The sequence below is a fragment of the Rattus norvegicus genome, chromosome 6 (genome assembly GCF_021556685.1).
Source record: "Rattus norvegicus strain SHRSP/BbbUtx chromosome 6, alternate assembly SHRSP_T2T, whole genome shotgun sequence".
NCBI classification, from domain to species: domain Eukaryota; kingdom Metazoa; phylum Chordata; class Mammalia; order Rodentia; family Muridae; genus Rattus; species Rattus norvegicus.
The window spans coordinates 61,090,844-61,115,478 of NC_141539.1; the positions used below are offsets into that span (position 1 = coordinate 61,090,844).

The 24,635-nt window shown below is 37.3% G+C and overlaps 1 protein-coding gene across 11 annotated transcripts in view; it reads left to right on the forward strand.

The window, feature by feature from the left end:
- The window catches only part of Dgkb (diacylglycerol kinase, beta), a 756,364-nt gene that overhangs the window by 199,904 nt on the left and 531,825 nt on the right, over nt 1-24,635 (forward strand). For all 11 annotated transcript variants that reach the window (XM_087554410.1, XM_087554412.1, XM_087554415.1 and 8 more), the window contains 2 exon segments: nt 941-1,094; nt 19,445-19,585. In XM_087554410.1, coding sequence (XP_087410536.1) covers nt 941-1,094; nt 19,445-19,585 — 295 coding nt within the window.

The following is a 24,635-nucleotide window of genomic DNA, read 5'->3' on the forward strand; positions in this document are numbered from 1 at the left end:
TTTTCTGGCTTGTTGTCTGTAGCTCTGATGCCTAGTAATTCCCCAAACTTTCTCTTGTTCAACAACAGTACCTGTTTCCAGAAAACAGCCCATCTATGTGGCCTTCAGTGATAAGAGTACTTGTCAAATCCTAGTTAAGTACTAGTCACTAATATCCCCATACTTTTGTCCCCCAAACACCCACAGTTGTCTCAATGTCTCAGCAATAGTCATCTTATTTATTCTCCTCCTCTGCTGTGAGAACGCATGCTTTCTGTAGTCACCTGTGCAGCCACATTAAGCTTGAAGCGAGAATATAGTTTTCTTAAGTAGTGTTTCAAGTGGCCTTGGACTCTTACCCTGAAATGACTGCCTTCAGAGCATAGATTGGAGAAGACTTAAAGACTGTATGATATGTTTCCTTAGAATTCTCTATGTGAAGTTTTGAAATGATTAATCATTAATGTAGCCTTTGATTTGAAACAGTTGTAAATTACTTTTTACAATTTTCAAAACAATCACCATTATTGGGAAGGAAAGAGGTGAAAATGTCAGTGATTCTGTGTGCCTGATATATGAATATATGAGTCTACACCAGCTCGTTCACAATAAGTATCAGAGCTTCTTCCCAGCAGAATTTCGTGAGTTTGGAAATAAGATTCCCAACTGAAAGAGGTGGAAAGAAAATTTGAAATTCAAAAAGGTAACATTTTATGTCATATGGTTGCCATGGCGATAGATTCACCTAACTAGAAATCATGGTGTCTTTGTTCTACACTGTCAAAGGTTAGACACATGCCTGCCATCGCCAACAATAGTTTAGAACTGCTAAGCCTTGACCTCATCTTTCTTTTGTAGACTTGGATATAGAAAACGTCTCAGGTAATTTCTGAACATGGTAAAAATGTCTTTTTTATTTCCCTGGACCTGAAATTACATGCTTAAATATATGTGTTTTTAGACCATAGATTTTGAAGGATTCAAGCTGTTCATGAAGACCTTCCTGGAAGCTGAGCTCCCTGACGATTTCACTGCCCACCTTTTCATGTCATTCAGCAACAAATTCCCCCATTCCAGCCCCAACGTAAAGAGCAAGCCAGCTCTGCTTTCAGGTGGTGAGTATGTATAGAAATATACATATGACGTGCATTGTAAAGGAGACACGAGCATCACAACATTGAACTAAGCACTTTTGATTGAAAACTCTCTGCGGAACTTATACAGGATACTGACTTTTAGAATGTACCCAGTACAATAAGCGGTATAGAAAGTAGGATTCATTATGGCTTAGGCGTTCACATCTTCTTAATGACCTAAGAGATATTTTCATCAAGTTTAGAATATTTTTTCAAAATTACTAGACAAATATATAGACATTTAAAATTTAATAAAAAGGACCTATGCATAAGAAATTTATATTTAAGAATCAATAGTAGAATCTATCATTATACATTTAAATTCATATCTGTGAGTTCAGAACATTCTTTTATTTTTCTTAGTTACATTTTTACACTATACATATGGTCCTGTTAGGATGACATACATTTCATTGCATTTTCCCAGGAATATAAAGCATGAACTTGTTTATAAGGTGATGAAGGACAGAAAAGAAAAGGTAGCAATAAAAATGAGACAGCTAGCACAGTGGGCAGCCTGTATGGTCCTTAGGTTGGAGGAGTCAAAAAACAGGGTCCAAGGCCTGGGATACTCTCTGAGATGAGACCACTGTTTGAGTGATTTGACTCAGTGTCTTCTGCATAGAGCTTCCTTCTAAGATTTCTCAGAGCAGAAACTCAGTGGGAGCATTAACAGACTTGAATCTCAGACCTCTTCTTTGTGGGTACCAGGAGAGCTGTGCTTCATGAACTAGCAGGAGGATCACTATGTTTCTTCACAGTTAGTGCTAAGTCAAGGAGAATATCCTCTGCTACACAAATCTTGTGCTGTAGGATGCATGCTTAGGGTTTGACCTTGCCTTTGCTCCTATTCTTGTTTCTGACAGTGTGCCTCTTCAAACCTGACAAATAAGAGGCTTGGATGCTCCAATGCAGTCTTGAAGTAACATTCCCATTAGTTGATCTCAGCAATTTTTGATTTGGAGAACAAATTTATGTGTGTGATATCTACTAATATCACTTCATTAAAGATAAGACATTGGGGAAGCCAGGGCAATTGGTCCATCACATGATAGCAAAGCCACTTGTTTGAAAAATATGTCCTATCATTAAAAGCCAAACCTAAGTGATTTTTGAGGTATACTGTTGTTTTCCACTGTTGAAACTCCTTATGTATTGTTTCCTGGAAGTCAGCTGGAAGCTCACTTCTGCATCTGCTTAAATTGTCGTGCTGTGTCATGTACTCTCTTAAACGTTTCAGCGTATAATCCCGAGAAACTGAGATTGAGAAAAACAGTATCGTTATAAAAATGATTCAAACAATTGAAAGCTCTAAGTACCCAAGAAAGGCAGTGATATGGAGGGCAAACCATAGTACCATGGACAGGGTGGAGAGACAATGAGTGAGAGAAAAGTGTAATCTCTGAACCCTGATAATACAAGTTTAAAAACTATTTTAAAAAGTAGATGTTAGAGCCATTATCAAACGATGAGCTGAGGCAATCTAATAATGCTCCCGCCACATGACAACTTGCAATGCTTTGACACAAACCACTCAGTTTTCTTTGCATAAAAAATGGCAGGAGCCTGATAGGCTCAGCCAGAGCAGGACAAACACAGAGGCAAATGCTCGCAGCCAACCATTGAACTGAAAACGGGGTCCCAGTTGTAGGATTTAGGGAAAGGATTGTAGGAGCTGAGAGGGTTTGCAACACTGTAAGAACAACAATACCAACCAACCTGAGCTCCCAGGGACTACATATGACAAAGAGTACATATGGACAGACCTATGCCTCCAGTTGTTTATGTAGCAGAGAGTGGCCTTGTTGGGCACCAATGGGAGCAGAAGGCCTTGGTTATGCCAAGGCTGGACCCCCAGTGTAGGGGAATGTCAAGGCGGGAAAGGGGCATGGTTGGGAAGCGGGAACACCCTTATAGAAGAAAGGGGAGAGGAATGGGGTAGGGGGTTTATGGACAGGAAACCAGGAAAGGAAATAACATTTGAAATGTAAATAAAAACTATCTAATAAAAAATGTTAGACATCATGTATAGTAACAAAGATGGTGTATGAAAATGAGCATGTGTACCACAGCTCTTTGTCACAGGTTACCTAATAATCTGCATGGCATTTTGTGAAATGGAGAAATTACTCTTGTAAAATCTTTTACTGCATCTCTTCCACATTGCCTAATGATATGAAATAATATTTGCTTTGAATCTGTGGAACTCCTAAGATGGATAAATAGCTTTATCCTGCTACCGAAATCTCAGCAAAGCCTTCAGTACCCGACATGCCACTTCAATAACCAACTTCTGATTTCTCTTCCAGTCTATGAAAGTTACTGAAGTGTAGATATTATACTGTATTTTCAAACATTTTCAACACTTTAGAATTCCTCTTTAGAATTTAGAGTAATGGTGATTCTCAGACACTCTTACTATGCTAAGGTCTCCATTTCAGTCACTATGGTCTGAAGAAAAATAACAGAGAGAATTTTATATATATGTGTACTGATACAACTTCAGACTTTTACTGTCCAGGATTTGTATAGCTTTAGCACTCCTTTAGTTTTGAATGTATCTTCTGGAAAAACAGTTTACTATTAATACGATCTCCTAATTCATTTTCATTGTTAAAATATTTTTAATTCTGAAAGTTTATGCAATTTTTACCCTCAGTCTAGACACTTGGAGTGCTGAGATGACTCAGCAGGTAAAAGCACTTGCTGTCAAACCGTCCTGAGTTAAAACATCAAGATCCACTTGTGAGAGGAGAGAATAATCTCAGAATGATTTTCTCACACTCCACATGTGTGCGATAGCAAGCACCTGTCTCCCATACATTAAATAAAAGTAAAAGCTTTGAAAAGTTAAAGGAAAAAGAAATGTAAAAGCTTAAAATGTTTCAAAGGTGGTATTCTCAACCATTAAATGCTTCAAGGTCTCCTCTTGGACTGGCTATTTATTCTACCAACCATGGATATGTATGTACCATATACCCATTGAGCTTGTTGGCTGAATCTCCCATAGGGCAACCCACTTACCGTCAAAAGGCTGACTAAATTCTAACCAAATGTGTTTCTACTTGTCTTGCTGATCTGCATCCTCAAATTGTCCATTTATAAGCATTACAATATATTTTACCTACCCTCAACTGCACTGTGTGAGGTAAACGCAAAGTACTCCCCAGCACTTGTCACGATGAGTATTAATCAGCCATTGACAAGATCACAGTTTCATCAATTATCATTGGTATCTTCAAGCAAGATCTCAACTTCCAATCTTTAAAATAATCTGCTAGGAACCTGATGCTATTTCCCCCTGACTTTCCAAGTTCAAGTTTCATTTATGTGCTCATGATAAATTATTATTTTCTGGACAACTAAAATCCTTGACACCATAAACCTATGAAGGCAGAGTTGAATTTAGAAGCCAGTGTGCAACAAAGAGAGAACACAGAAAATCCTGACCTCTCCACACTTCTGAGACGCTCTATGCCTGCCACTATGACCTTAGCATGAGTCTTTGACCCATGCAACATAATTAAGAAAATAATTATGCTACAGGCTTCTCCTGCCTTCCTAATTCTATGTCTTTCTCGCCATGGACTTCAAGCCTCTTTTGTTGTCAGCTATTTCTAATGACTGGGTAATTTCTGTTCTTGCCATTTGTTTTGTTTTGATGCAATTTCTTTGGGAATTCTTTGAGAATTTCATACATGAATATAATGTACTCATACTCAATCACTGGCAGTGGCCGTTTTAAATCCTCTCAAATCCACCTCCACAGTCTTAACTTCGTGTCCCCTTCTGTCCTACTTATCTTCTTCATCATCACCATTCTCTTCATCATCCTCATCCTCATCACCATGAGCCATTAGCACTCACAGAGTCACACTAGTGCTGTGATATGTGTATGGGTGTGCAGTCACTGGAATATGGTCAACATACTAGAGACCACATGCTTAAAATATTGGTGTTTGCCTCCCCACAGAGCTATCAATTATCAATAGCTCTTCAGCTAGGAGCTTGGTCTCTTGTGTTCATCCTCCAAAACAGAATCAAAAATTCTGTTTTAACTGTGTATAAGTCTTGTGCAGGATCCTGTGAACTGAGGTTTTTTTAATTGATGACTAGGTTTTGTCATTGAGATAGTGTCTCACTATATAGAGCAGGCTCACCTCTAATGTATAGCGGTCTGCCTGTCTGCCTGTCTCTGCCTTCTCAGTGTTGAGATTAAAGGAATATGCCACCATGTCTGGCTTGCTGTGGGTTCATAAGCGTAACTATCCTGTCATGTCTAAAGGTCACGTTCACCTTAGTACTTTTCAACCCTTTACAAACTTATTTTACCGTCTTTCTACCCTGTTTTCCAAATATTAAAATATTCCATGAATTTGAGAGATATAAATAGATGTCAGACATGTGTCTTTTCATGTCGAGCAGTTCTGAGAATTTCTGGTTGTGGAGCTCTTAGACTCCAAAAGTAATACTACTACAACTACTTTGCTAAATGAATGGTAACAAGGTGTCTTCTGAAGGTGCACATCTCTACCTGTAGATTAGTTAAATTCCCTGACCACATCTGAGTAGTCTCTCTCTCTCTCTCTCTCTCTCTCTCTCTCTCTCTCTCTCTCTCTCTCTCTCTCTCCCTCTCTCTCTCTCAGTAGGAGTGTCCCCCCATTTATTGATAAGTACACAATAGACACTGATTTTCTGTATTTGGACATTTAAACAAATTGTGGGCCATTGTAATAGCCACCATCCACTGCACAAAGAAACTTCTCAGATGTGGACAGGGAATTTAACTAATCTACAGGTATAGAAGTACACATTTAGAAAGCATCTTTTTACCATTCACTTAGTGAAATAGTTGTAGTAGTATGACTTCTGCAGTCTAAGAGCTCCCCAGCCAGAAATGCTCAGAACTGCTCCACATGAGAAGAAACATATTTGATGTTATACACATGGTCAATACTTTCCTTATATGATTATTATTTTGCCTTTACTCTATAGAAATATCTAAGTCTCTCCTTCATGACTCAGCCAAAGATTCACTGTAATTGTCTGACACAGTGGATTGAATACTGGAAACTAAATAATCATTATGGTGTGTTTTAGTCAGGGTTTCTATTCCTACAAAATCATGGTCACTAAAAAGCAAGTTGGGGAGGAAGGTGTTATTCAGCTTACATTTCCATATTGCTGTTCATCCTCAAAGGAAGTCAGGACTGGAACTCTATCAAGCAGGTCAGGAAGCTAGAGTTGATGCAGAGGCCATGGAAGGATGTTACTTACTGGCTTGCTTCCCCTGGCTTGCTCACCTTGCTCTCTTATAGAACCACAGACTACCAGCCCAGGGATGGCATCACCCACTATGAGATCTCCCAACCTTGATCGCTAATTGAGAAAATGCCTTACAGCTGGGTCTCATGGAGGTATTTCCTCCAGGGTATTTCCTGTCTCTGTGATAACTCCATGTTGTGTCAAGTTGGTGCACAAAATCAGCCAGTACATTGTGTCAAAACTTCATTATGTCCTTGGGAAGAAAACTGGCACCTTTGCAGAGGACATTCCTCTCATAGCATTCTTGACCGTTGCCTTCATAATTTGTGCCAACTCCATAAAGACACTGAAAATTACTGTCACGTATTTTTTTTTATTACAGGCATCTGTTAATAGCAGTTAGACATAACTGCTATATTTTAAGTACTGTAGACATTAAAAGAAAAGTTAATATAGCTTACCAACTCATTTGGATACACACTCTGCCTGTTCTTGTAAGGTGAACAAGGTATAAAATATAGACTCCACAACGATGAATAGAAGTCACGAGTAACTGTGGAAGTTTTGTTGTTTCTTAGTCATTTTATGCTGGAAAGCATAAAATTTCTCTAACAGTTTTACAGCACGGTCATATAGTTAATTGAAAGTTTGTGTTACTTAAGTGCTCATGCTATACCTTCATTAATATATGCATTAAATCTCCGTGCAAGGGACATTTCAGGGAAGCCAAAGTCCCTTTAAAATAAAGGATGAAGGTATGAAATTAAGTGACCAATTTCACTGCAATCAACTCAGTGATCTAATCGTAACTTCATGATATGGAAAGAAGAAAAAAGGGTGCTTTTAACTAAGATGCCAGGCATCTTACTAATGCAAGGACAATCTGAGATTGTTCTGTGTGTGTTGGGGATGAGGCAGTGGTTCTTGTATATTTTCTTTCTCAATTGCTTTCAATATTAGCCTTTATGTCAGTCCCTTACTGCACCGAAAAATAATTGATTCCACTGAACTACCTAGTAATTATATGGTGAGTTGGCTTGAATATACTTGCCCCATGGGAAGTGGCACTATTAGGAGCTATAACCTTGTTGAAATAAGTGTGGCCTTGTTGGAGGAAGTGGGTCACTGTGGGTGAGAGTCCTCTCTTAGCTGCCTTCAAATCAAGATAGTCATCTCTCAGGTCCTTCTCCAGCACCACCTCTGCCTGCTTCCTACCATGATGATAATGGACTGAATCGCTGAAACTGTAAACCAACCCTGATTAAATGTCCTTTATCAGAGCTGCCTTTGCCATGGTGTCTCTTTACATCAATAAAGTCCTAACTAAAACACCTGGTAGGCAAATTTTCTTTTTATGGGTGCAGAGTACTGAGCTCAGATCACACAGCTGAGCATTCCCAATGCCCTGAAATTGTGGTTTTGATTTTGCTGTTGGTAACTTTTAAGTTTAAATTTACATTGTTTCTCTACTGCCTTTCTCCCTCCAAACAGTCCCCCATATATATATATATATATATATATATATATATATATATATATATATATATATTTCTAAGTATAGGCAGCTCAGTTTGTATAATGTTAACTACTACACATGTTTTCATGGCTAAGCACTTGGATTTGGATAATTACCTAGTGTACATTTTCCTGGAGACAACTATTCTCCCATTCTCAGGATTCCTCCAGCATGACTGTAGTTCGCTGTGTACAACAGAGTTAACAGTGTCTATCTGGATAAGGAGGACAGAGCACTAGTGTGAAAGTGTGAGCAAGGGTCTAAAAAGGGAAACTGCGGTATTTCAAACACTTATCTTAGTTTGTTTTAAAAACGGATATTAGAAAATTCTCCTAATTGCATGCATCTAAAGATATCCTTCAACTCTTTGATAAAACTTAATAATGTAAAACATACCCCTTACCCTACAAGTTGCCCTGGCAATGCAAGTGACCAACACAGCAGCCATTTTCCAGTTATTTACAATTTGCAGAAGTCAGTTTTCCACCAAGTTAATGAAATGCCCAAGAGAATTTGTAAGAAGAAAGGGCAATTTGACCCTCTAATTTTCTAAGTTAAAGACCACGATCACTTGGCACGCTGGCTTATTCTTGGTTAAGTGGCACCTGTTGGCAGCAGCGCACACAGGAGCAAACCCAAGGTCAGGGTGCCAAACAGAGAGAGAAATGATGCTGGTGAAGAGAGAAAAGAGGAGTTGGGGGTGCTGTGGGAGGTAGAGTGGAAGCTGTGAGTGTTGGAAAGGGACAGAGTGGGAGCCAAGACCAGGTGTGGAGCAGATCTCCTTGTCACAGTTATAACTCCTCTCCAAGTGAAATTAAAGATCATTGCAGGATTTTAAGCCTGAAGTAATCATGCTGCACTGATATGAAAGATGTGAAGAGTGAGTCTGAAGCAATAAAAGGTACTGAGGATATTTCATATTGAGAGAAATAATACACACATGCATGTTAATTGGCAAAAGTCAATGTACATTTTCCGGTCTCGGTATTTTTGCTGCTCAATTGGCGTGCAGTACTTTATCAGGTGAAGTTTTTAAATTATGAGCATCAACATGTGTCAATGCCAAGAGTAAAACATTTCATGTTTTCCACGAAGTCAAAAAGAGCTATACAATGCCTGTTGTTGACTGAAAAGGAGAAAAGAAATCAATGTTTTAAAAAGGAAGCTAATAAAGTAAGAACAGAAAATTAATTATACAACTAGAGGTAGCTACATGTAGAAAAGTAGCTTTTAATAATGTCCTTAGGAAAAACACAGTGATATAAGAGGTGTACTATTGTCTTGTGGTTTGTTGTTGTGTACGCATATGTGCGTGTGTGTGTGTGTGTGTGTGTGTGTGTGCATGTATGTGTGTTTGTGTGTTGCATTATGAAGAAACTTCGTAGATCTTTTATGTCTAATGAACTACTTAGTTTCTAGAAGTGAACCAATGGGAGACAGGGTCTCCTCACTCTGAACTGCACAGACATTCAGTTTTGTATGACAGTGAACAAGATTTCTGGCACACAAACAGCATTTAAACTACAGTGCTGCAGATATTGATATTAATATAGCTGTTCTTTATAAGGCAATACGCTTTGAAACTGGCACACAAATGCTCTTGGAAAAACATCCAAGGATTTGCAGTCACTAGGGAATTCCTTTAATTATATAAACCTTTACACATCTCACATTGCTTAAGCACTGTGTTCACACTTGTAATTGCCCGCAGTTGTGATAGCTATAATGTGACTTCATTTTACTTCAACAAATATTTCATCCTGCAACCAATAAAACTTACCCATCAGTTAAAGAAGAGTTCTTTTTTGTCATGATTACTAAGTTGGGTTTTCAATTAAAAAATAAATATCTCTCTGACTTTTCTCTAGGAATAAGTCTTCAAAATGTTAATACTTTGATATAAATTTAGTCTTCCCAGAATAAATGTTTTCAAAAATATTTGAACCTAAATGATTATATGTTAAACGGCAGCTTTATCTTAATATTCTTGTACTTCCAGGTTCAAAAAAACTTGGAGAGATTGTAATGTCTTAGTGAAAGCAAATAATACAGTTGATGGTGCAGGTGCCCAGATCCAACCGCTTATCATATAACTAGGAGAGGTATGCAGCTTTATCTCACAGTAGCTAGAAAAAAAATAGAAATATAGTGAAAACTTGCTTTCTCCCATGACAACCAGCCCTCTGTAGAAGTAGGGAGTTGAAACTGGCAGTCAGCACTACTTTATTGTCACAATTCAATAGCCACTTTTAAATGCTTAATGTAAATGCCCTGCGTATTAACTCAGATTTATGTTTTCAAGAAGTCTGCAACATTTATATCTATCTTAAAAGTATAGATAAATCATTCATAACCACTGCAACCAACTTGGATAAAATTTTTGTTAATATATGAGCATACATATAAGTATGAGTACAAAAATATATTTTTGCACTCATTCCCAAATGCATAATATTGGCTGGTACAAGGCATGGTCAATGTAGAGGATGAAAGTTTAGGATGCTCTGCTGTGGCTACACCTCTTTATTTTCCTCGAAATGTCTTTAGATTAGTCAATGTATCTTACAATATTTATTGAGAGTCAAGAGACAGAGTCTATCATCTATCTATCTATCTATCTGTCTGTCTGTCTGTCTATCTATCTATCTATCTATCTATCTATCTTTCTATCTATCTATATCTTAATTTCCCTCTCCCCACATAAATATGCCTAAAGTACAGAATGCCATCTGAATTGTACTCATATAATCTTTTTTAATCTCTGTTTTGTTAATGGGAATAATGAATGTTTCTATTTCATTGGATTTAAAGAATATAAAAATATATAGAAATCTTCAAAATAAATGTGAATACACTATAAATACTCAACAAATGACAGCTTATTATCATTACTCATTGAACACACTGTAGTCTAGTGTTTTGGTTTTGCACACATCTTGATCAAATCTCTCTTTGACTTCAATTTTTTGTCATGCATTCTGAAAGCGAAGCCATGAGTTTAAATAATGTTATTAAAATTTATTTCAATCGCGTGTTTAACAAGTACTTTCTGATTTTAATATCAAGGTAATGAGTAAGCAATCCAAATTAGTTTTTCTTGATTTTCTTTTTTCCTTTTGGTGGTGGTGGAGTTTACAGTCAGGGACTCATTTTGTAGTTCAAACTAACCTAGAGCCATGACCTCCTCCCTAGAAAGTTGCTGAAATTGCAGGTCGATAGCACCATGACAGGCTTTAGTAAACATGATTCAGTTATCTATGTATACTACCAAGTCATAGACTAATAACCCTTGGTGCTTGCTGGTCAAACTATCTGAATCTCCAAGTTCCAGCTTAAGTGAGAAAGTTTCTGTCTCAAAATACACAAGAGAATTTTTGGAAAAACAATGGATGTCACCCTCTGGCTTCCAAATCCACACCGTGTGAAACAATATATTATAAGGCAGCTATTGAGTACCGTTAGGCCCTTGAATTTAAAGAAAATGAAGCAGAAATTCCATTTTCATTCACTAACTTGGATCTTGTCAAAATTACTATGTACTTTATGTCCTGAGGAATAGAAAGTGAGAACATTTCTATCATTGTAGGAGTTTCATTTTGTTTAGTTTGGGACAGGGTCTCATGTGACTCAGTGTGACCCTTAAACTTCCAATGTTGTTAAGACAGGTCTTGTACTCTTGGTCTTCTTGTTTCTAGCTCCCACATGCCAGCTGGTACAGGACAGGATCTAGTTTTTAGAATTGAACCCAAAGTTCAGAATTAGATGTTATGTCATTGATAGCTGAATCCTATGCATCTCTGTGACCAGGAGTTAGCATTACCTACTGACTTTCAAACTTCCCATTGCCCAAAAGAAACAATGAGTTCAAATATAACCACCCTGCAAAAATGTTGGAACCAACAGGCAGAGGTATGTTAGCGCCACTCCTTCAAAGTGATCTCTGTGCTCAACCCAAACATGCCTGCATATCTTATTGTTTACTGCTTATTAAGATTCTATAATTTGTATTGTTTCTTCCATATTTATACCGATAAAAGCAGAGGGATTTGTCTTGTCCTTGTCACTGGTTTCAGACTTTTCCTCTGTTTAGCCCCACATTATGGGAAATAACATTTTATATTTGTTTATTATTGTACCCATTTTGCTGCTGGTTTTAAGCAGTAAAAATAAAAATAACTACATTATTATACTAGGACAAGTATATTTTGCATTTTAAGGGGTTAAGTGTAAGACTAATAAGATAAACTACAGTACTATGTCAATACACAGTACTGTATTTATTTTTTCCTGTTTGTGGCAATCAACATGACCATCACTGTCAGGATTAGAAATAGTATCATACTCTTCAATAAATTGCTCTATAAGACTTATGAATTTCCTCATATTAACAGAATAAAAAATAGAAAATTTTTAACTTCTAATGCTATATTACCTTATAGATTTAGCAACATAAGTAGTATCACATATTTCCATTGAAATGCTGAAGGAAAGAAATAAAAATAAAAGTGCATCTGTCATCTGAAATAAAATTGCTAGAAAACCACAAAAACTGAGGCAGACATTTATTTACTGTTCATTAAAAATCCATATGTTATCTGAGCCTGCCGTGTGAAACCTGTGAGTTCACTCATCACATTAGAGATAGAGAATGGAAGGCCAGGCTAATCCCAGTAATCTGGCTAGCTGGATAGGCACCCTGGGCTTCCAAATATCCTGTTTCACACAAAATAAAATGAGTCGACAAAATACATGAAATAGTCAAAGCAAACAAAACTCATTTATTAAACACTTGAACCTTGAGAGGTTAAGGAGATAACTCGGGCTTTAAGTGCAAGCTCTCCAAGTCTGCATATCTGGATTTGATCGACAGCAGCCACATAAGTGGTAGGCATTGCTGTACCTATAACCATAGGTGAGAATCAGAGACAGGAAGATCCTAGGGGTTTGCTAGCTAGCCAATCTTGCCAAGCCTGCAAACTCTGGGTGTATTGAGAGTTTGTTTCTCAAACGATGTGATGGGAGAGATTGACAAAAACAGCTCATGTCAGTTGCTAACCCAGACATCATGTCCAAATACACACACACACACACACACACACACACACACACACACACACACACACACACTCACTTCCTTTGTAATAGGTAGTAAAGGGTAAGTGCTCACTAGCGTGTCTGAGGTCCTGAGATTAATCCTCCGTAAGAGACAACAGAAACAAGTTATAAAGACATATCCATTAAGCTTTTCCTAGAATATAAATGTATCTGTGAGAGCATACTGAACGCCATGTTGTTAGAATGTAGTATAATTGTCATTTATGTTTACTAATGCTGTTTTTATAATTACAGCTCTGAGAACAAATAGTCATAAATATATACATGTAAACCTGTATGTACAATGGCACTATCTAAGAGAAATACTCTTGAAGTTCAAATTATTATTATTCTGGGTGTATGCCCAGGAGTGGTACAGCTGAGTCTTCAGGTAAGACTATGTCCAGTTCTCTAAGGAACTGGCAGACTGATTTCCAGAGTGGTTGTACCAGCTTACAATCCCACCAACAATGAAGGATTCTTCCTCTTTCTCCACATCCTCACCAGCAACTGTTGTCACCTGGGTTTTTAACCTTAGCCATTCTGACTGGTGTAAGGTAGAATCTCAAGGTTGTTTTGATTTACATTTCCCTGATGAATAAGGATGTTGAACATTTCTTTAGGTACTTCTCAGCCATTCAGTATTCCTCAGCTGAGAATTCTATGTTTAGCTCTGTACCCCAATTTTTAATAGAGTTATTTGGATCTCTGTAGCCTAACTTCTTGAGTTCTTTGTATATATTGGATATTAGCCCTCTATTAGATGTAGGATTGGTAAAGATCTTTTCCCAATCTGTTGGTTGCCATTTTGTCCTACTGAGAGTTTCCTTGGTTTACAGAAGCAATTTTATGAAGTCCCATTTGTCGATTCTTGATCTTAGAGCACTAGCCATTGGTGTTCTATTCAGGAAATTTTCCCCTATGTCCATGTGTTTAAGGTTCTTCCCCACTTTCTCTTCTATTAGTTTCAGCATATCTTGTTTTATGTGGAGGTCCTCGATCCACTTGGATTAAGCTTTGTACAGGGTGATAAGAATGGTTCAATTTGTATTCTCCTACATGCTGACCACCAAGTGAACCAGCACCATTTGTTGAAAATACTATTTTTCTACTGGATGGTTTTAGCTCCTTGTCAAAGTCAAGATACCATAGATGTGTGGGTTCATTTCTGGGTCTTCAATTCTATTCCATTGATCTACCTGCCTGTCTCTGTACCAACACCATGCAGGTTTTTTTTTTTATCATGATTGCACTGCTTGAGGTCAGAGGTGGTGATTCCGCAGAAGTTCTTTTACTGTTGAGGATAGTTTTTGCTATCCTGGATTTTTTTGTTATTCCAAATGAATTTGAAAATAGTTCTTTCTAACTCTGTGAAGAATTGGAATTTTGATGGGGATTGCATTGAATCTGTAGGTTTTTTTTTTTTTTTTTTTGGCAAGATGGCCCTTTTTAATGTTAATCCTGCCAATCCATAGGCATGGAAGATCTTTCCATCTTCTGAGATCTTTTTCAATTTCTTTCTCCAGAGACTTGAAATTCTTGTCATACTGATCTTTCCTTTGCTTGGTTAGAGTAACACCAAGATATTTTATATTATTTGTGACTATTGTGAAGTTTGTTGTTTCTCTAATTTCTTTCTCAGCCTGTTTATCCTTTGAGTAGAGGAAGGCTATTGATTTGTTTGAGTTCTTTTTATATCTAGCCACTTTGCTTAAGTTGTTTATCAGATTTAGGAGCTCTCTGGTGAAATTTTTGGGGTCACTTAAGTATACTATCATATCATCTGCAAATAGTGATACTTTCCTTTCTTCCTTTCCAATTTGTATCCCATTGACCTCCTTTTGTTGTCTGATTGCTCTGGCTAGAACTTCAAGAATTATATTGAAAAGGTAGGGAGAGAGTGGGCAGCCTTGTCTAGACCCTGATTTTAATGGGATTGCTTTAAGTTTCTCTCCATTTAGTTTAATGTTAGCTACTGCTTTGCTCTATATTGCTTTACTATGATAGGTATGGGCCTTGAATTCCTGATCTTTCCAAGACTTTTAACATGAAGGGGTGTTGAATTTTGTCAAATCCTTTCTCAGCATCTGATGAGATAATCATGTGGTTATTTCTTTTTTTGAGTTTCTTTATATAGTGGATTATGTTGATGGATTTCCATATATTGAACCACCCCTACATCCCTGGTATCATTTTCTGTGTTCTTGGATTCAGTTTGTGAGAACTTTATTGAGTAATTTTGTCCTGTTGGACTCGATTTATCACCTAGGTTAATATCCCTGATCACAGACAAAGCCACACTTCTCTATTGTTATGTGTCATTTCTCTCCTCGTGAATGGTTAATGCAACATTGTAAAAGGATCTTAGAGAACTCTACCAAACAGAAGGAAATAAGTGATAGGAAATACCTCCAGGTAGGCTTGGGAAAGATAATAAGGTTAATGTTTAAACTGTAAATATGACCACTATGAAGAAAGATTAATGCCCAATGCCTGCTTTCAGGAAGTAAAACTATGACTGATGACTTTTTTATTTCCTAAGTATGGCCATATAGTGGTCTTGGGAATAGAAATAAAACTGGTCAATTAATCACTTTCTTGTATTAATCACTTCAACTTTATTCAATTCTGTTGTGGATTAAAGAATGTTACTTATCGCAAAAAGAAACAATTAACTCATAAAAACACATGAAGGGACCTAAGTCACATGCTATCAAGTGAGAGAAGCTCTTTTGAGTATCAAACTACCATTTAATTCCCGCTGAATTTCAACACAAATAGTGAAAGTAATTGTTAGATTAAAGAGGCATGGGAATGGGATGCCCATGTTAGGTCATTGTGTTAGACACAGTTTCTATTGTTGGAACAAATCACAATGAATGGAGAGCAAGTTGGCAAGGAAAGGGTTTATTGGGCTTACACTTCCACACACACTACAATCATCAGTCACTGGAGGAAGCCATGGCAGGAACTTAAAAAGGGCAGCATTGTGGAAACAGGAGCTGATACAGCGGCCATGCTGCTTACTAGCTTGCTCCTGTGGCTTGCTCATTCTGCTTTCCTATAGAAACCTGAACCATCAGCCCAAGGACGACAGCATGAACAATAGGCTACCTTCCCCCAAATAAATCACTATTTAAAAAAACACTCAAAGCTGAATGATATGGACACCATTCTCAATTGAATTTTCCTCTTTTTGGATAACTCTAGTTTGTGGGTCCAGTTGGCACAGGACTAGGCAACACCAAAGGTAGGAACTATAGAGAGATGTTGATAGTGAGGGTTTGTGAATAATGAAGAGGGTATACAGGATTTAAACTGAGGTCTTTCTTTCTCTATTATATTTTTAATTTACACAAACACACACACAACACACACACATAATCTTCACAAATATAGACTTAGAACATTAATATTGTATACTTCAATTTTTGTCAAAATTCGTCTTAAAAATTTAACTTTACTCAGATAAACCCTGTGAATAATTATAAAGAGAACAGATCTTAGCACTTCAATTCATTTTAATTAGTCTTTTGGAAACTTTTCTTAGCATTCCTCTGTACAAATATGCATATTTGAACAAATTCTTTCACTTAAAGCATGTAAAATACAATGATGATGACAAATGCACATTAAAGCTCTTACTAACAAAATACTGTCAGCATAAAGACAGGAATGTTTACTTATCTTTGAGCAAACACAGTAATAATCACATTTTCATTCAAAATTGTTGCTAAATGTCTGTGGAGACAGAAAGTAGATGACCAGATGCCTGGAACTGAGCAGAGGGGGACAGGTATTTGGACAAAGATACAAATATAATGTTGATGGTAGCAATGGTTGCCCAACTCTTTGAACAGGCAAAAGGCCATTGAGCTGCACATTTTAAATACGGGAATTACATGGGACATAAACTTTATATTCATAACAAAACATATTTCCCATAAAGTGTTATGACTGAAGTGAATGTTTATAGACTTTTTCACAATATACACAGTACAGACAAACGAAATGGAAATTGTGTGACCCTCAGAGTCCCCATATTTTACTTTTAAAATAGTTATCATGAAAATGAAAAGACAAATACCATAACTCTTGAAGAAGAAATGTACAATTTGACTTTATTTTAAATAAATTAGACAGTGTTTCTTCCTTTCTCCCTTGTTCTATTTGAAGATTTTGTGTTAAAGAATTGAGTGGATTACATCATTTCGGGACCCTGGGCTGGGCATTTGGAAAAGGGTTAGCTCCCCAGCTGGATGACTCATGTCAAAGTTTATGACTGTAATTTATTGTTTTGTGCTCCAAATCTGGAATTATGGTCACTTCAAAGGTCAACATCATAGTCCCTTCTATAATAAGTTAGAAGCCCTGATTTCTGCAGCTGGCTGAGCTTTAGTTGACCAGTTACAATTAACTTGGAAACTATTTGAAGCTCAGTATTATCATTGCCTTGTTTTTTTCTTCCTTTGGAGTAAAAAGAATAATTAGTTTGTATTGTGTATGTAGTGTTCCTTGCATTGTGAAGAAAATTAATTTAAAAATGTAGATCTCATTGATAACTGTGATTGAAAGTAAGAGTTGGTGTGTAATGACTCGCCATGGTAAGAGGGGAGGGAGGAAGTGAAGAGTGTCTCACAGGAGGGGCTTTGTGCAGTAGATTCAGGTGAAAGTGTCCCTGGTGAAATTTTAGAAATGAAACAAGAAGTAATAGAACCAATGTAAGTTACCATAGAAAATATTTGTGTTCCTAAAAGAGCCACAAATTGTACTTGTGTGTGTCTAGGTTGAGGTGTAAGTCCCTTTCCTTTCCACAGTGTCTATAAAGGAAAATACTGCCTATGTTGCCAAGGTTGAATGAGGAAGACAAGACTTCTGTGGCTAACAGTGAAAGTCAAGGAGGGCCATACTCATAAGGATATTTCTCGTCTGTCAAATGAGGATAATACAGTTGACCTCACAAGGTTAACGTGAACATTAAGTGAAATGACGTGTGAAAGGCCCTGTTAGTACTTCCAGCCTGGTAATAGAAACACTCTAAATGAGATCTGTTATTAGAGGCAACATCAGCAAGGATAAAAATTGAAGACATTCTGTAAAGCCTAACAGTTGCTCTTTGAGAATACTGAGCTAGTCAGATGAGATAAGAGGAAGTACAGAAAAAGTCAGAGTTGCAAACAGATCTGTCAGGGAGATTCGTGCCAAGGAAGGACAGCTGGTCAAACTGCATTTGTTTAAATCATTCTTCCTCAGCTGGTGTCAGGCTAAGAATCCACGAGACATCCAGTCCACTAGTCAAATACTTCTTGTCAAAGGTAAACCGTGTTTACACTTGAGGTTTTCCTCAGGACTTTTCAGATGTTCACCATTCAGTTTCAAAGGCTTCTCTGGGAGATGAACCCTCTGTGTGAAGCTCCTGTTACGTGACCATCAGCACACTGTGAACACTGTGATTACTGTGAACAAATACTTTATTCCTCTACAATGGTCGTAGAAGAAGACAATTCCTAAGATTCCTGGTATTCAAAAAGTAGTGAGATGGCCCAGCAATTAGAGCTATTTTGATCTGAGTTCTGCCCTGCAACCTACATGAAGGAGAATCAAAAGCAACAAGCAAACATGCTGCTGTGATCTGAATAAGTGTGCCATGACATACACATGTGTAGACACACAGGCACACATATACGGTCAGTCAATAGATAAACATATAAATGAATAAAATGTAGAAAATTCATTTTTAACATTTTGAAAGTATTGTGAAGACTTTAAAAACATAGAAAGTTTGAATATTTAGATCTGGCTGTCTTATAATTCGCTGGCTGGCCTTGAACTACATACATCAAGTGAAGACCATATTGGAATCTCACAGTCATGTGCTCTCCCTTTTGCCAAAGTGCCTATCATGCTGATTTCGATTTCTCTTTAATTCTGCTTATTCATACTCATGGACAGTATGGTGGCAAGTGGAATTCTTATGTATGGCGCTCGCTGGCAAATACTTGACATAAATATGTATTTTATGAACAATCACTTAAACTGGATAAATCATGATATGACAGACATTGCCTTTTCAGTTTTTATGAAAGGGAAATTCTGATATTTTCAAGTTAACTTTTATTTGTCACTGACTAATACGAAGAAAGAAAGATGAGCCATGGGTTCCTTGGATGATGTCTCCGTTTTCTCACAGCCCCGGGATGTTAAACTGACCCTCACATCCTTCAGTGGTAGACGGCTCAGCCCCTGCCAATGGACTCTGGAAGTCTCCCTCCTGTTTGCACCGTTCACAGCATAGCTGGAAAGTTAATATATTAGTGTTCTAGTGCATTTGATTGTCTTATATTTAAGAAACACACACATATGTTCACAATATCTAGTGCTATTTTCTTTAGTCATTTCATATTTGAGAACACAGTGAATATTTTAAATATGTGAGTACAAATATATTTTCCAGGTTTGAGGATGAATAAGGGTGCCATCACCCCTCCACGTTCTTCTCCAGCAAATACGTGCTCCCCGGAAGTGATCCACCTCAAGGATATTGTCTGTTACCTGTCTCTTCTGGAAAGAGGAAGACCTGAGGACAAGCTTGAGTGTACGGTTTGGTAATTCTGTTTCTCATAAAGCTGGAGTTCGGAGGAGAGATTGATTGGGTAGTGACGTAATTATACTTGCCTAAATTGTTTGTTAATTTAAAGTAGCTTGATTAAAATTTAAAGAACAAATACAAAACCAAACAAAAATAAAACCCCCAAAATCCAAAATAAAAAAAAAAAACAAAGAAAACCTGTCAGAATCAAGCAATCAAAAAGTTATCATTAAATTTAACTAAAACTGCATCCCACTTTCATAAAAGTTTTAATAAGAAATGTTGAAGTCTGTTTGGTATGATGTGAAATTCTATCTGTGTTTATCTATCAAATGACTCCTAAATTGTTTTATCCTCAGCTCTTTCGAGTTAACAAGAAGTTATCAGAAACTTTGAAAAGTTTGACAGAGTATTTATTCCTCTTTCTGAGGTAGACTTTCCAAATCTTCCAAGCAGGAAGTGAAAATCCCTCTCCCCTCTTGTGAGCATAAGTACACATACCCACACATGCCCACGCATTCCAAACTCCCATCACACACACACACACACACACACACACACACACACACACACACACACACACACAATTTACACACACAATCTACACTCTTCTCCATGGCAACCTCCCTCCACCATCACGTTAACAGTCTTTTACATGGCACGATTTCTCAAATACCTGATATATATTACTTGCTTCGGTATACTATTATTAATCAAGCAATATCTGTGTTTCTTTTGCAGTACTGTAGGTAGGAAACTTCTAAGCTCTAAATGCTCCTTATTAAATTGCAGTGGCTGAGCTCCCCCTGGTGGTGAAATGTACACATTGCAACGAAAGAGCATACTCTTCAAATGACCATAACTCTAAAACTCATTATAACCACAGCAGGTGCTGAATACTCAGCTACTAAATTAATCAGATTGTAGTAAAGATTAAAGTGAATTAAAATTTTACTATCAAGAAGATAGTAAGGATAATAAAACCAAACTTTCATATTGCTTAATAAAAATAAAATTACTGTAATGTATTAGAACTGTAATTACGAAATGTTTTAGTTAAATTTAATTGTAACTGTTTGATAGTACTTCTCACAAGAGAAGTATTTACAATGATTATTTAGGAGTTACACCAGCTTAGGTTATGAATAAACCTTATGAATATAATTCTTTAAATGTGTATTTATTATTCATATACACGGAGTATTTTCCTTTCAAGATTTATTTTGTATTCATAAGAACGTGTAGAAATCTCTCTCGTTCCAAAGTAAACAGTGAACTTCTCTTGAAGTGACAGCCAAAGAGAGAGTTTGCTCAGGTGTGGCCATTGCTAATGTTTGTGATGATGATGACCCCCTGATTTGGTGGCCATCACTCTGACTGAACAGAAAATTATTCAGGAATTCTGTGTTTTTACTTCTTTTGAAACGCTTGATATTTTCTACATTGATGAGTCAAGTTCACCCATCAATCAGTTTCTAACAAATTTGAAATTTATAAACTGTTTTCATCTGTACATTTATAAATTTCCAACGTTCTTTTTCCATTTTCAGTGTCTAGATTTATTCTTGGTGAGATGTACATTGATAGTGTCTGATGCACTACACGGTTCCTTTCAGGAGGGTTATATCATATTAAGCGTGAGATGCACAAGAACTAAAAGGAAGACATGGTGATTAGAAGAAGCAGAAGAGGATGCAATGCAGACCCTAAGTTAGTTACTAGTGAGGGAGAGAATTGAATCTGGACCTTCCTTTGAGGCAGCTAACCAAAAATGGTACACACACGCCTTGGTTTAAGTCAGACATTTCTGTAGAGTCACCCACCAGGATTACTTGCCAGATCGTACACATAGGTTACTGAGTGCCTCTCGACGTGGTACCTGATAATTGGCCAATTAAAATGAATGGGTATGAGCCACGACGTCTTTTTGCCCTGGAGCTCCACTTCAAGGAGGAGTAGAGCATGCAATTTCTTCTCTAAGGTGACATCCCATCACCACCAATTTCCCCGAATGGACTGCTTACCTCGGCATCGGTATTTCTGATTCTTTTCTGTTGATGGTTAGAGAGAGTGACTACCTTGTTTGCAAGATCCAGGAAAGGAAAGAGTAGTCTACCAAAATGACGATTCTGGCTATTTTCTCTTTCCTACCCTTGTCCAATAACCCCTTCGGTCTTTTAATGTCAGGTTTTGGTCAAAGCCTACCCCATTATGAAGAAATAAACATAAGCGGTTTCTTCACCAGCCTTTCCTTAACCCAGGCTTTATTTCTTTGTGGACACCTGCTCTAGTCACCTGGGAAGTGCTCATCTGTGTTGGGATTGTAAGAGGATTCCTTTCCCTTTCCTGGCGGCTATCATTTAGTCAGTCACATGGGTCAGCTGTGCTATGACAGGCCTGTTCCTCCTGGGCTGTCATCTCTCCTGAACATTCACTCTGCACTTCTTTCCCAGTTTCTGCCACTTGCGAGCCATCTCACATGATGAGTATTCTTTCCATCTCGTATTAAGACATCTTATATTGACCCTATGTATTACCAATAGGCCATTCATCTGGTCAGATTTCTTATAGATTATGAATAAAAGTGACAAAAGCCACCAATCCTCCTCAGTTCTCAAAGGGCCATGACGTCTTATAGTCACTTTCTGTTTGAGTAACTGTTATTTATACTTTTCACCACTGTTTTTCTTACAGGAAATTTGGAGAGAATGAGAATATGTCCTATTTTATTGGATTACAAACTTTCAAGGCACTCAACTCTTTAACTCCCACCTTTATACTTTAATATTAATTGTTAAAAAAGCAGGTAACTGAAATTGGTGGATTGAAGGAGCCCCAAGTTAAAAATCATTAAGATATACACTTTGTTCTGTCTAATAACTTCTAGAAAAGCGCAGAGAACTACATACTTTGTATTGTAATATATGAAGCAACAAACGTAGACAGAATTTTTCAAAAAATTTGAAGGAGAAAAAGTTTTAGAAAAATAGAAATAGTCTCACCTTACATAATGTGCCTCAATTCTGACCTTTCAGTTAAATTCAAGTGTGGGCACGTAACTGTCTCTATGTAAGGTAAAATGACATGGTTATAAAAATAGAAGAAAGTGGGCTAAGCCAGATCAAATCTGCATCGCAGGTCCTCACCTTTGAAACATCTCATTGGCAGAATAATCCGAATTGGGTCTTGTTTTGGCACTGAAACATCTATAAATCTATATTTGTTTCAAAATTAAAATCTGATTTTTTAATGACCTACTGACCTCAAGGCCCATCCCTACTTTTAAATGTTAACAAAGGGAATCTTACTGATATTTAAGGTTCAAATCTTAATTTCAGCAATATTATTTGGAAAGAAGATTTTAAAAGGGAAAGTTTTCAATGGCTTATCAAGGTGAATAACTTTTATTTTCCACTGAGCTAATGTCTGCTCCCCCTTGTTTGATTGACGTCTCTCTGTATCTAGTGAATTTTCAAATTCTCAACTGTGTATCTTACATGGGATCCTTTGCATTTTAATTGGTAACCTTTCCTCTACCCCTTACGATACGTGCTATATTCTCTGCAGATATTATTTTAATGTTGCACTTTAAAGGCAGAGTTATCTTCTTGTATGGATTTTGAACTTATTACCTTCTTCTGACTCCCCCCTCTTTCTTTCTCTTTCTCTCTCCCTCCCTCTCTCTCTCTCTCTCTCTCTCTCTCTCCTTCCCCCCCCCTCTCTCTCTCTCTCTCTCTCCTTCCCCCTCCTCCTCCCCCCCTCTGCTTCCATATCTGGCATGTATTTTGCATCTTGTGACTATCATTTTTTTCTAGTTTTTCTGATTCTTTTAATATTTGTACCCAGGGGAAATTTCTATGTACCTATTCTTATTCCTAGTTTGAAATTTTTCTTTTCTTACTGGGTTTCCTTGAACTCGGCTGCCAGTGGCCACACAACTCCAACGTTTTGGGTCATATGAGTTGGTTTTACAAACGTTTTCTCCAGTAGCATCTACTAGAGCTACCATGACCCTACTTCTGAATTAGGGTTTGGTTTCTCTCTTGCCTCACCTTGTTCTTCGTACTGGACTCCTTTCTTGGTAGTCTGTATTCTTTCCCCATATGGGAATATTTTTAGTATTTCTACTATAGTTTCAAATATTGAGATACTGAATGTCTCCTTGGAGGATTTTTTTTTTAATTTTTACCATATTATTCTTATTTATTGGATATGAGAGAGATTAACCACATGGTAAAATACCTTAAAAGTTTAGATAACCATAACTTAATAAATATACATTTTCCAGTTTCATATCTTAATATTTGATTTTCTATTGCAAAAGAATTCAAAGCCACAGTTAAGCTGATAATATTTGAAAATTTATACTGATTCAGACTAATTTTGCATCTTGTACACATAAGCATGTCTTAGTTGGTCGAATTCTATAACTATTAAATACGAGAATAATTACAGCGATCCACACTCTCCGAGTTGCCAGTGTCTCTGCTCACATACAGAACCCAGACATGAGACCCTCCAGGAAATTATACAAAGTCAACATTAACCCTCACTTCCACTCTTCTGTTTTTACAGCTGTGTCACTCTCCTGTGTTTACCTTAAAAAGACACCTGCAGCTTCTTCCATGATCTCCTTGAGGTCTGTGAATTATCCAAGGGGGACTGCAGGCCTTGGACTTCTGCTTTCCTTAGCTCACCGAGAGAGTCTGTGTTCGGAAAGCCCTTACTTGATTAGTTTAAAGATGTGGTGCCTAGTGAAGCCTGGTGAGGGACTCAACCCAAGACAAAAGAAAAAAAAAGGGTCATGCAAATACTGTATGTTTAGGAGCCGAGATCCCCCACTAGAAAGAATCTTTTTTAAACCACCATTTCCTCTCTCACATTGTTTGGGGTGAGTTGTAATACTGGCTTGTGTTTATGTACAGGGCTCTAGCTTCTGGTAGGCACCTGTGTGTCCCTTCTCACTTGACTGCCACAGCAAATGTGACCTCCTGATAGCAGGGTGAATACTCTCATGTTTGGGATAAGAAAACATTCTCATGGAGTCTAAATATTA